A 13,619-nucleotide genomic window follows, 5' to 3' on the forward strand; every position below is an offset into this window, starting at 1 on the left:
CAGTAAAGATAAAGAAAAAGATGAAAAACAAGAATGGGCCCAATTTCTCCAGGGAGTTCTCCCACTGAAATGAATTTAAACTCTGCAAGCACTCTTGTATAGCTCTCATATATGTTGAAGGTGCTTCAGCATGAGAACTTCCCTGAGGAATTTGTCCACATTTACTTTTCTTACCCCGTGCTTCTCATAAGCTTAGGTTTTCTTGCATTGTCTGCTAAATTTACATTTCTATAACTTCCCTTGTTTTGATTTATTTTACTAGAATATTGTGTGAGCCAGTAAATCAATATTCATTTTTTAACAAAGAAAACCTTTTGATTCTTTCTAGGAGTGACTGGGTAACGTCCTACAAAGTCATGGTGAGCAATGACAGCCATGCATGGATCACTGTCAAAAATGGTTCCGGAGACATGGTTAGTATCACAAAACATAATATATATTTTTTTCCATTGCACTTGTTTATCACAGCTCCATTTTAATAAAATGTCTCAAGGGTAACACTCACTCCCTCTGAATATACATAAGGGTCTGGTTGATTCTGTTTCAGTGTATCTGACGAAGTGTGCATGCACACAAAAGCTCATACTAAAATAAAAACTTTAAGGTGCTACTGAAGGAATTTTTTTACTCACTCCCTCAATTTCAGTGGAGGCTTTTCTGCCAAGTTCTCATGAGCAGAATAACTGAAATTGGCAAAAGGCATATTCGGTAGTTGATACTGGATTCCAGTTACATATCCTGTGCTTCTGGTTTCTTCATTCTGTTTGGCCAGATTTAATGATAAGAACATAAGATGAGTCTGCTGGATCATGCCAATGGCCCATCTAGCCCTGCATCCTGTTCTAACAGTGGCCTGTGGGAAACCAGCAAGCAGGATTCAACCACAAGACCACTCTCACCTCCTGTGATTTCCAGCAGCCAACATTGAGAAGCATTACTGCCTCCAACTGTGGAAGCAGAACATAGCTGTTGTGGCTAGTAGCCATCAATAGCTGCCTTCTCCAGAAATTGGTCCAATCCTACTTTAAAGCCATCCAAATGGGTGGTCATCACTGCCTGCCGTGGGAGACAGTTGTGTGAAGAAGTACTTCTTTTTATCCATCCTGAAAATTCCAACACATAGCTTCATTGGATGTCCACGAGTTCCAGTGTTATGAAAGAGGGAGAAAACCTTTTGACTTATTCCAGGTCTTGTGACTAATGATGCTCACTTACTTGTATGCTGAAATAGATTTTTGAAGGCAACAGTGAAAAGGAGATCCCAGTCCTCAATGAGCTGCCAGTACCTCTTGTTGCACGTTACATTCGGATAAATCCTAGGACATGGTATGAAGATGGAAGCATATGCATGAGGCTGGAAATCTTAGGCTGCCCTCTCCCAGGTAAGTGACAGGCTTAAGACCAGGCTTGGCATAATAGCAAAGTTCCTAGGCCAGATCCAGTGGGAATTGTCTGAATTATTTATTAAAACAACTGTGCCTGATGGCAAGCATCCTGTCTGTCTCCCTTGATTCAGGAGATGTGCTGGAGATGTTTTTTCAGAGCACATAATAATTCTTCTGTATTACTCTGGGATAAAGTCAATGAAACATCCTTAATGAAAAGCCCCAGATTCCCCAGAAAGTTTTCTGGAATTCCTCACTGAATCACCAAGCTAGTTAAAGGCAGGCAATTAATGTTTGAGGGTTTTTTTGGGGGGGGGGGGCTTCAACCAGTTCATAGTCCCAGCAGTGGATAATCAGCAAAACGGTCTTCAAAAAGGAAAGAGGAAATATGACAGGCAGAGATTGAAGAGGAAGATAATGAAGGCTCAGAGGAGGAAGATAAAGCTCTTCAGATTCCTTTCTGGTTTCCAGAATATTGCTGTGCAGATGGATACAGAATAACATACAGAGATTTGCAGTTGCCTGAAAGGGATAGATGTACTTTTATTTCTAGTTGTCTCACAAATTGAACACAAAGGGGGGGAGGGGGGAAACCACCCGGAAATTACTTTTAGAAAAGAAAGTATCTTGATATAAGCAGAGAAGGAAATGTCTTTGAGCACACACATTTATTTATTTATGAGTATGTCATAGAATTGGTAGCTTCAAGGCAGGGTGACATTTTTTGCAGAATGAGAATCAGTATGCACCTGTAGGCACTTGGTAATGTAGCAGATAGCAATGCAGATCCAGATCGTACTTTAGCTGAGGACTCACTGGGTGGTCTTAGGCATGCTGTGGTCTCCATAACAATATAGTCACACAGCCTGCAACTTGTCTGAATCAGAAGATCAGAAGATGACTACTAGCATCTGTTCCTTCTCCATAACCACGCTCAAGTGCCAACTCTCTGGGTGCCCGAGCACCCACAAAATTCCCCAGGCACCCACAGTTGCAGGGCCAAGCTGGCACTTCTTCTGAAATGGTACTTGAGGAGTTCTCCAGTACATGTCTTGACTGCTGCATTGGCTGAAGGTGCCTATTCACTCTTGAAAAGGCAATGCAGAATTCAATCTCCCCCCCCCCAAAAAAACTCCAGCAGTTATCATAAGTAATACCAGCTGATTAACAGGTGAGCCTTTTCCTGAGGAAAAAGCCCTACAGGTCAAATTACACGCTCCAAGGGGCCTATGGGCTACAGGTTCTCCATCTTGATAGATTTGTTTTGTTTTGTTTTTTGTTAAAAAACCTCAACCTTTTTGGTAGAAACTGATGATGCTCATATACCCATCCCCCCAAAAAGTAGGCAAAACACTTATATCCCCCTCAAAATAAGTACATCACAGACAATAAAGTAGGGAACCCTTCTCTGATACCCCCATTGGTATCTGCCATCAACTAACACCTCCTCAAACTAAAATGTCTGGATATTTAAAAAAACAAAGGGAAAGGGAGGGGTTTGGGGTGGGTTTCAAGGGTGTTGTTTTAGGGTACCATTGTAGAGTTCAGTTTTAGAGGTGGTGGCAATGTGGGTATCTGAGAGTCGCATTGGGGACCCCAATTTTAGATTAAAAGTATTTTCTGTTAAATTGTTTTCTGGTTCTTCATTGTATCCTCCTGGTTTTTTTAATCATAGACCCAAATAATTATTACCACAGAAGAAATGAAATGACAACAACAGACAACCTTGATTTTAAGCACCACAACTACAAAGAAATGAGGCAGGTAGGACACAACAAATAGAGGTTCTGGTGCAAATGTGTTTGTGTGGTGACTTTAGAAGAATGGATCCTTAGCACTGCAATAACAGGCCATCACCACCTGAATCACTTTTCAAATCCAGCATGTTCTGAAACAATATGTGGGTTTCAGAGCACCCTACATAAAAACTATTTCTGTTGGATCTTATCCCACTGAAATTCACTTATATTCATATGAAGATTCATCCTTCGTCTGTCCAGATAATTTAATTTTTTTGCATTACGGCTGGAGTGTGAGGTAATTACTTGTTTAAGAAGAAAAAAGCTATGCTTGCTTGCAGATTCCTCAGTTGTGAACTTTGGGTTGGATACCTATGCATGGATCTATACTTCCATGAGCAGAATGTGGGTTAAAGGACCCTCCAGAATGCCATGTGTCTTAGTGATATGTGAACGAGAGAGAAAGGCAGAGATTGAACTGAGCCAAGGCACTTTGCATAAGTGGTTGAAGACAAGAACACAAGTCCTCACCTCCACAAGTGGAGAACTCTCCTCATGCCACAATTTTTTTTTGAAACTGTTCTATCTGAAATATGTTTGTCAGGTTGGTTCTGCACATGTGAATGGGGGATATTCATCCCACTTGTATGAGATAAAAGGAAAGTCTGCTGGCGCCAAAACCACTTAGATGTAGACCCTTGTGCTCCACACAAGTCCATTAAGAACATTTGCTCCACTGATGAGTATTAAAGAAGAGAAGGGTCTAGAATCAAAAATATCATTTTGGAGTGGATGGGACTTCCTGTATGCCCCACACCCCAAGAACATAGTTATCCATTGGACTTCACACAACCCAAATGGTCTGATGTAGTTATTGGCTCCAAAACAACAACAACAACAACAACAACAACAACAACAACAACAACAACATATGAGAGAAATATATATATTTTAGCACCTGTATTTTCATGTAATTCTTTTAAGTAGCACATTAATGCAGAAACGTGGTAGAACATACTTTGGATGAACACATGAAATGGATTAGAAAAGGACTGATTCATCGCTCCCTTCTCTCCTTGTAATACAACACAATGTTGACCATTTATGTGAATTTGTGGCATGGATTTGGGTTAATGTGTGGAGCATCTTAGGAAAGGTACTTCAGGAAGCCTTACAGTTCTATAGCTATAATTTTATACCACTGTAGACGTGAACAGTATCTCATCCAGAGTTGACAGGTACTGTGACTGGCAACAGAAGGCTTGTGCCACACAAATGACCGAGATTCACATAGGCATTAATCCCTGCCAGTCTACATTTAGACCTAACAGCTATAATTATGGTCCTTTAGCTTCAAGCACATGGCACTGTGGACAGATTTATATCACCACAGATGTAGGTGTACAATGTGTTAAAGATATCTCTTCCTATCTTTTTCTTCAAATATATAAAGGTAATATGTTTGGACAAGAAGTATGTGAATCATTTTTAGTGTGCTGAATCTTCAGCGTATTTATACTGAATGAGTCATCATTCATTTTTTATTGAGCAATTGTGTACTGAGTCACACACTGCGCTCACAAGAGATTTCATGGCCTATATTTTCAGCAGACAGATTAGATGAGTAGAAATGCAATTGGCATAATTAGTGTCAAGAACAATAAAGTTAAATGCATTTCAGATCCTAATTGTGCAAAGATAAGTTGTTCAGGTTTGAAATATATTTGGGGGAAACTAATAGCTTAAAGCAGGAGAAAATTATTTCCTCTGGTCTTATATAATGAGCAAAAAGATATGTGATTAAATAGTAGCAGCAGCTTAACTGGCCAGTGGAGAGCAAAATCTTTCATCAGAGCCTTCCACATTCTCTGCTTCTCTGATCACTGAGCCTTTGGAGAGTATTATTATAATTGGGCCATTAAGCAGCATTTAGTTGTCTCTTTTCACTGATATTGATTCTGCACTATCCAAATGTTAGCTATGGTGTAATCAAAGGGTGATTCGCTAATTCTAAGAAATGTGTGTGTTTAGAGGTAATATTTGCTTGTTTTGATTTTTAAGGCAGAACTAGATATCTCAAAGGGGCTAAAAAGTCTCACGATTGACTTAATATTTACCTTTGTCGCTTGCTGACATTGATTTTCCTTTTGCTGATGTCTATGTGCCACCTCTCAAAAAAGAAAGAAAATAATTGGGTCCTTTTCTTCCTTCATTTATCACATGGGTGATACCAGCCATTCTAGGATCACATACTCAATATGATGGGAGATTAATGCTACATAATCACTTTGGACTATGTGATATTTTATTTTACTTATTATATTAGTTATTATCAAAGTGTCTTGACCAGCCTTCAAAAACTACCTTACAGTGCAATCAGGGATAGAGAACCTGTGGCTCTTCAGATGTTGTTGGACTACAGCTGCCATCATCCCTGAAAATGCTGGCTGGGGTTGATGGATGTGGGAGTCCAACAACATTTGGAGGGCCAGAGATTTCTTCAAATGTGTGCTCAGAAGCAAGCTCTATTGAGTTCAGTGGTACTTACTACTTCCAGGCAATTGTGAATATAGGTTTAGTAGGCCTGTTTCGTAGACTTGTTATAGTCTATCTGCAGGTTCCAGGAAGCAATGCAATGGGGGTGGGGGGAACGAAACAGTTTCCCACTGTATATCTAACTCTATCTAAATAAATTGTCATAACAAGAATGAAAAAGAAACCCTGAGCCAAGAGAAGCCGTGTTGTGTTTTGTGACCACAATTGAATGTTAGCATGTGCTGCATATTGCAGGGAAGAGATATTGAAATGATCTCTGCATTAGTCTCATATGGTTTGTAACAGATAATGTTTGGCTTCTTGAAAGAGAAGACGAGAATGACAGAGATAAATAGATGGAATGAGTCTGGCTAAGGACCTAGTCAATAACCTGAAAGAGAATTTGTCATAAATTGGCCCCACAGCACTACATTCTCCTCAAAGGTTGCGACAACTGGCTTAGATTTGCTCTCAAAATCCTTCTGCAGCCTTGGGCACCGTATGAGCTGAGATTGAAACTAATGGGTTCTCTGAGGGAATTTATGCAGCTTTTTTGCCAGAAAGTTAATAGAAGAAATAATTGCTGCATACAACTCATAATAATTGTCTATTAGCAAATGTACTCTGGGCATGATTTATAGTATTCTGGTTGTTAATAGCTTTGACTGCATATTATCAGAGGCTTCTCTGTTTCTGCAAACACAAGCAAAAGTTGTTGGGGGGGGGGAAGGCAGGCATTAACACATCACATTGCCAAATATGCAATTTGTACCGCACAGCTTTGGAAACGAGAGGGAAATAGGGCAAAAAATGCTCTCTTATTTACTGCATTTCTTGGGGGGGGGAGTCATTTTACCATAAGACCAAACAATTGCTATTGTCATTTAATTTAAACATTATATATCTATATATCACCCATGTCAAGGTCACCCACATTTTGGCCCTGTGGGTACATTTTCAAACTGGAGAAATTGTTGTAGGGAGTACACACACATGGTGGGAACTGTTGTGTGCACTATACCAGTGTTTCTCAACCAGTGTGCCTCCAGATGTTTTGGGACTACAACTCCCATCATTCCTGACCACTGGTCTTGCTAGCTAGGGATGATGGGAGTTGTAGTCCCAAAACATCTGGAGGCACACTGGTTGAGAAACACTGCACTATACACACAGCCCAACCAGCCACATATTTCGTCTATTAGCTAAGAATCAACCCAGAAAAAGAGGTAAGGGAACATGAGAAGAGCTGGCTGGATCAGGCCAATAGCCCATCTAGTCCAGCATTCTGTTCTCACAGTGGCCAACCAGATGTTTGTGAGAAGCCTAAAAGCAGCACCTGTATGATTAATCAACGAAGCACAAAGTTTCTTGAATAATGTTTAAAATCCTGCATCCTTCTTATTGGTCTATTCCTCCCTTTTACATAATTATTTCATTTTCATAAACATTAAGCATAATCCTACACCAGGGGGTGATTTTTTTAATTGCATACTACCTCGAGCTCTGGGGAACCCACAACCCTCTCAGATTATGTTGAATTCCAACTCCCATCAGCCTCAGTCAACGTGGCTTATAGTCAAGGATGTTGGGCAATAGAGTCTCTCATCATCTGTAGGCCTCCCATCCCTGTTGAGTGCTATCTTTGTCCCTACACCCTGCAACATGGAAACAATCATGGGGCGAGGTATACGCTTTTATATATATCACACCTATCTTTAATTTGTACAAATGTCTTTCTTTCTTTGATTATTTTACAGCTGATGAAAGTGGTGAATGAGATGTGTCCAAATATCACAAGAATTTACAATATTGGGAAAAGCCACCAAGGGCTAAAGCTGTATGCTGTTGAAATCTCAGACAACCCAGGAGAACACGAAGTTGGTTAGGACGATATATTCTGACCAAATAAAATCCCGGCTGGCGGACTGGTGGATGAAGTGGTTTTGAATGTTTAAATTTTTAACATTCCACATGTCTGCAGCACTTCGCAGTGGAGGCATGTGCCTACAAGCAGTCATGGTGTTGAGTACACGTGGGAGGAATTTTGATTATACTTCTTCTAATTAGAGAAGAAGAGGGATATAAATAGAAGCCATCCAAAGAGTGGGATCAAACTCCTTTATGCTAATCATATATTCTTCTTTTGCAATAATAAAAAATGGAGCCAACTTTCATGACGAAAAGTATGCACTGACAGTCCTTGTCAGAATAGACAGCAAGAGGTGTATAAAGTAACTTGGCGGTTTTGTAGACTAATAAATAAAATCTAGATTATGAATGTTTGCTGGTCATATTGTACTATAGTTTTAAAAACTATTAATGATAATGAGATAGTTATTAGTAACCAAATTGTTACAGTGGTGTGAGAAGAAAACATTTGCCCCAATATTTGTGTGCTTTGTGGTGGTTCAAATTGCATAATCACGTAGGGGGAATACATAAATGTGGAGAGAAAGAGTTTGTGGTCCCAGTCAGTAACAATTTTGACTGTGCAAGGAAGCAACACTGTCTGCCAATTGACTTACCAACAAACAGCCCTCTAGCCTGTTCCTCCATGTGAAGAGCAGCAGAGGCTTTAGTGGGCTCAATTTTTACCACACAGAAATTTCCCTGTCTTGTGCATAGGGGTGGGTGAGAAACTTGATTCAGTTTGCATTTAAAGGTGAACCCACCCCATCTGCCCTTTGTGAAACAATATGCCAACCGAAACACAGCCAGCCTTTGAAATTTGCAATTCTCTGAATTTTGCAGTGCAAAAGTTCTCTAGCCAAGGAATGTGTACAAAAGTGCATAGAATAAAAGTGTGCACAAAAATGCATATATTCATGGAAATAACACAAAACATGCATTACATTGGGATAAATTGTTTTGCAAAAAATTCCATATTGGGGACAAATGTAAAAGGTAAAGGGACCCCTGACCATTAGGTCCAGTCGTGACCTACTCTGGGGTTGCGTGCTCATCTCGCATTATAATACAAATGTATACAAATGTATACAGAGACAATTACATTAGAAGAAATTTGTGCCAATTTGCACTGAAATTTGCAATAATAATCGCAAACTGATAGGGAAATGTGGAGAACTGAGTTTAAGATTGAGAAAACGTGAAGCTGAGGGAAATCAAAATTGACAGATCTCTCTTTGTGCATTGGAAAGAGCAGCTGATATATGTAATAAGGGAAGACTCTGCTAAAGCTTCTTGCCTGCTGTTCAAAGCGCAGGAGAGGGAGTTAAAGAGACCCCTTTGCCTCCATTGCACATTTAGAGAAAGTGACCAAGATAGGCTTGGGAGACGAAGTTTCGTTGGAAACATAGCTTTGTTGGTTATAAAACTATTAGAGACTGGATTTTGTCCTCAGACACGTAGTTGCCTATCCCTAACATATGGTATCGAAGAGGCATGAATGATACGCTGGAATGTACCATGTTTTGTTGTGTCTTCCTTCTGTGCCAGACCCTCCAAATCCCATTACTTTAGCTGGATTCTGTTTTTGGTGTGCTCACATCTTCCTTTGTTTTTTGAACAGGTGAGCCAGAATTTCGGTACATGGCAGGGGCTCATGGGAATGAGGTGCTTGGACGTGAGTTACTCCTTTTGTTAATGCAGTTCATGTGCCAGGAATATCTGGCTGGGAACCCACGTATTTCACGCCTTATTAAGGATACCAGAATTCACCTTCTTCCTTCAATCAACCCAGACGGATATGAAAAGGCCTACGAAGTGGTAAGGAAGAACTGCACTGGAATGGAGCTGATTGATTAATAGAAGAGACATATGCTGCCTTTTGAGGCATAGAATCATGGGCATTGTAGAACTTGCAGTGGGAGTTTTGAGTCAGAAGATTATTTCCTGCTATTTGGTTACATGAAAAAATATAAAATAGAAGATAATACTGTAGAATAATATGTAATTCATGTTGATACAGTTTCAAGAAGTATGAGAGTGTAGATACCATGAGATTACACAATAGTGGTCATAAACAGAGTTGAGTTGAAATGTTCCCCATCGCTACCTTTCTTCACCCTGTTCATGGGCAGTCAAATGCAATGCCATTCTGATAACGTTTTAAGGGAGTGCAATGCAGGCAAAATGAGGGGCTTACTGGCAGCAGCACTTTAATAATAATAATTTAATAATAATTTATTATTTATACCCCGCTCATCTGGCCGGGTTCCCCCAGCCACTTACAATATATGATAGGTGGCATGCAACAGAATTTGGTTAATGTTACATTGCGACTTTATTTAAATAAGCAGAATGTGTGATTTCTGGTGCCAAATTTAGAATCCGAATTTCCAGCGTCATATTTTAAGGTAAAATGTCCACACCAAAATTGAGTTTTCAAAATACAAACACCCTGAAACTTTGAGAGATTTTGTTTCAGCTCTGATTTGATATCACCTCCTCGACTTGCCTTTCTTCCAGTAATTCACTTAACGTGACATCTTGATCAAAGCACCAACATTTCTTAAGACCTAAAAGTGCCTTGGTGGCATATTGTGCAATTTAAAAGAGTGGTTGGGAGAAGCAATAAAGAGAGTCTTTAGATAGATTTTTGCAGTTAAGTGATATTGAATTTATTTCTTCTCCTGCTGTAATTAAGTTAATAACTGAAGCTGTATATAAACAATGCTTTATTGCACCAGAGTAACGTTTTAAAAAATTACAGCTCAGCACTGATTCTTTCTACACATTAATTAGCGTTTTCTCTGAATATTATTCAAGTTCAGCTTTTATAAATCTCCACTCAGCAAACCACAGTCTTTAGCCATAAGCCATGCAGTGGGATACATTTTACAAAGGAAACAGGAGTGCCATAAAAATTGTTTTAGAGGAATGTGAGCTTTCTAGAAAAGGGGAATATAACTTCATCACCAAGGTCCTGAAAACGCTGTAGCTCTGCCATAGTTGTAGACATTCAGGAGACTTGTTTTATTACTTTAAGAAAGGCACACAGAGTTTGTCACTATAATACAACCTAACCTAATTTGTTACAGGGTTCAGAATTAGGAGGCTGGTCTTTAGGAAGATGGACTCAAGATGGCATTGACATCAACAATAACTTCCCTGACTTAAATACTCTGCTTTGGGAATCTGAAGATCGTAAAAGGGTTCTGAGAAAGGTCCCAAATCATCACATACCAATTCCAGAATGGTACCTGTCCGAAAACGCTACAGTGAGTAGAATCAGTGCAAATGGGAAGGAAACTCGCCTTCTCTGTTTGAAATCGTTTAAAGTAGGTTAAATGCGGCCTTCCGTGTTTCCCTATCTGGCCCTTGGGACTCTCTCCAATTCATACCTATCCCATTTACATCCCTCAATGGACCAGGAAACTACAATGTTTAAACTACGACTGTTTTCTGCTTCTGTAGATGTGCTAGAAATAGCTGCCATTTGTTTAAAAATGCCTTTGGTTAAAAAAAAATGTGGTTAATAAAAAAAATGTGGCAATTGTTCCGAGATGAGTTTCTCATACCTCTTGACCTGATTTTATTTTTCTTCCTTCACTTCCCAGGTAGCAGTTGAAACACGAGCGGTGATTGCATGGATGGAGAAAAACCCTTTTGTGCTTGGTGGCAACTTACAAGGTGGAGAACTTGTTGTTGCCTACCCCTATGATATGGTCCGGTCAACGTGGAAAACCCAGGAGCACACGCCTACCCCAGATGACCATGTTTTTAGGTGGCTGGCATATTCTTATGCCTCCACCCATCGGCTGATGACAGACGCTCGCAGGAGAGTGTGCCATACGGAGGACTTCCAGAAGGAAGACGGGACTGTAAATGGAGCTTCGTGGCATACTGTTGCAGGAAGTAAGTGTCTGTAAAGCAGAATACCCCTAAACGTTCAAAAATAAAAAAGGCTGCCTGTACTATTTGTTCTAGCACCTTAACTTAAACTGAATGGCTGTCACCCACCTACGCAGCGCAGAAACAATACTTTACTAACTTTTTCTCTTTGTGTTTTACAATGCATCCTGGATTGATGCAGAGCTGTCAGATTTTCACCACGGAGGTTTTGGTTTCTGTTGCTGATCTCCACAGCTGTGCATACTACTCTGCTTTTATAGTGCAATGGGTTTAAATAGTACCTGTCGAAGTGATTTAATACAGTAGGGACTACGCATCTGTTTAAGCAACTGGCAATTGATATGAAACTAAGGGCTTGGCTACATGTAAACTGTGTGACTTGCAACCAAGTTGCAAGGTTCATTCAAGGTGCAGGGGCTCATTTCCCATCACAGCTGCCATGTAGAGAGGCGGGTGTTTAATCCTTTTCTCCTTAACCACAATCCCAATGGAATCTTTCCCCCATTTGCAGTGGCAAATGCGGCAATTAGCTATTTAAAAAAGGTCCCATTTGCATCAATGGGAAGTTGTTGCTGTTTTTCAACCACTAATTATGGTGTGGGGCTAATTTCCAACTGAATCATTGCAGGAGATGGAAGAGTCAAATCTCCCATCATCACTTGCTACTGTCCTGATAGAAATCAAGGAGGAGGACGCACCTAGGATTATTATTTCTTAAATCATTCTGTCTCTCTATATATGTCATCCTCTGTATGACACTATATATTGATTGATTGATTATTTCTTTTTTTAAAAAAAAGTTCCTACACATGGCTGTAAACTTTGCAATTAATGTAATATATAGCTAAGCCCTAAAGTACCTAGTTGCCAAAGCTATATATTTAGGGGACCGTAAGCTATTTGCCTTAGGTGTATACTACTGCAGTTTATTTCTTCTCTAATTACAGTCGTGCCTTGGAAGTTGAACGGAATCTGTTCTGGAAGTCTGGTCGACTTCCAAAATGCTTGAAAACTAAATTGCGGCTTCTGATTGGCTGCAGGGTGTTTGGGATCCAAGGTACAACTGTATTATGGAATCATAGAATTGTAGAGTTAGAAGGGACCAATCCAAACTCAGCAGTGCAGGAAACTTTCCCCAATATAATCTTGCCTTGCAGTGGAGGAATTTGGTGTTTAAAGCATTAAATCAGGCATCCCCAAACTGCGGCCCTCCAGATGTTTTGGCCTACAACTCCCATGATCCCTAGCTAGCAGGACCAATGGTCAGGGAAGATGGGAATTGTAGTCCAAAACAACTGGAGGGCCGAAGTTTGGGGATGCCTGCATTAAATGATATAACTAACACATACAAGTCTGGGGGGAAAAACCCCTCTTCTTGAAACCTGACAATACATTGAAAATCATGCACCCAACAACTAGCTGCATATATGTACCTATATATTGATGAATTCTAACTGCATCATCATTCTAGAAGTCATTTAATATATTTTGGGATATGAGCTGGAGATATGAGCTGTGTTGGGTGTAAAGGCCTTTCCACCCCTTGTGCTCTCCTGGAGTGTCCTTGTGATGCACTCAGAAACAAGAAATGATCAGTCACATCCAACTCTTTTGTTTCTGCCTAACAGCGAAAGAGAGAAGAGATGTTCTGTTATACTTTTGCCTACAGATAATAATAATAATAATAATAATAATAATAATAATTTATTATTTATACCCCGCCCATCTGGCTGGGTTTCCCCAGCCACTCTGGACAGCTTCCAACCAAATATTAAAAACAGTACAGCATCAAACATTAAAAACTTTCCTAAACAGGGCCGCCTTCAGTTGTCTTCTGAAAGTAGAATAGTTACTTATTGCCTTGACATCTGCTGGGAAGGCGTTCCACAGGGCGTGTGCCACTACTGAGAAGGCCCTCTGTCTGGTTCCCTGTAACCTCACTTCTCGCAATGAGGGAACCGCCAGAAGGCCCTCGGTGCTGGATCTCAGTGTCCGGGCTGAATGGTGGGGGTGGAGATGCTACTTCAGGTATACATGACCGAGGCCGTTTAGGGCATTAAAGGTCAGTACCAACACTTTGAATTGTGCTCGGAAACGTATTGGGAGCCAGTGTAGATCTCTCAGGACCGGTGTTATGTGGTCCCGG

The 13,619-nt window shown here is 40.2% G+C and overlaps 1 protein-coding gene across 1 annotated transcript in view; it reads left to right on the forward strand.

Moving 5' to 3' along the window:
* The window catches only part of CPXM2 (carboxypeptidase X, M14 family member 2), a 68,503-nt gene that overhangs the window by 45,250 nt on the left and 9,634 nt on the right, over nt 1-13,619 (forward strand). The window contains exons 5-11 of the mRNA XM_035138310.3: nt 329-413; nt 1,232-1,382; nt 3,061-3,149; nt 7,417-7,540; nt 9,189-9,385; nt 10,660-10,839; nt 11,179-11,476. Of these exons, the coding sequence (XP_034994201.1) occupies nt 329-413; nt 1,232-1,382; nt 3,061-3,149; nt 7,417-7,540; nt 9,189-9,385; nt 10,660-10,839; nt 11,179-11,476 (1,124 nt within the window). The remainder of the gene's footprint in view (nt 1-328; nt 414-1,231; nt 1,383-3,060; nt 3,150-7,416; nt 7,541-9,188; nt 9,386-10,659; nt 10,840-11,178; nt 11,477-13,619) is intronic.

This window comes from Zootoca vivipara, chromosome 5, assembly GCF_965207765.1.
Source record: "Zootoca vivipara chromosome 5, rZooViv2.hap1.1, whole genome shotgun sequence".
Taxonomy (NCBI): Eukaryota; Metazoa; Chordata; class Lepidosauria; order Squamata; family Lacertidae; genus Zootoca; species Zootoca vivipara.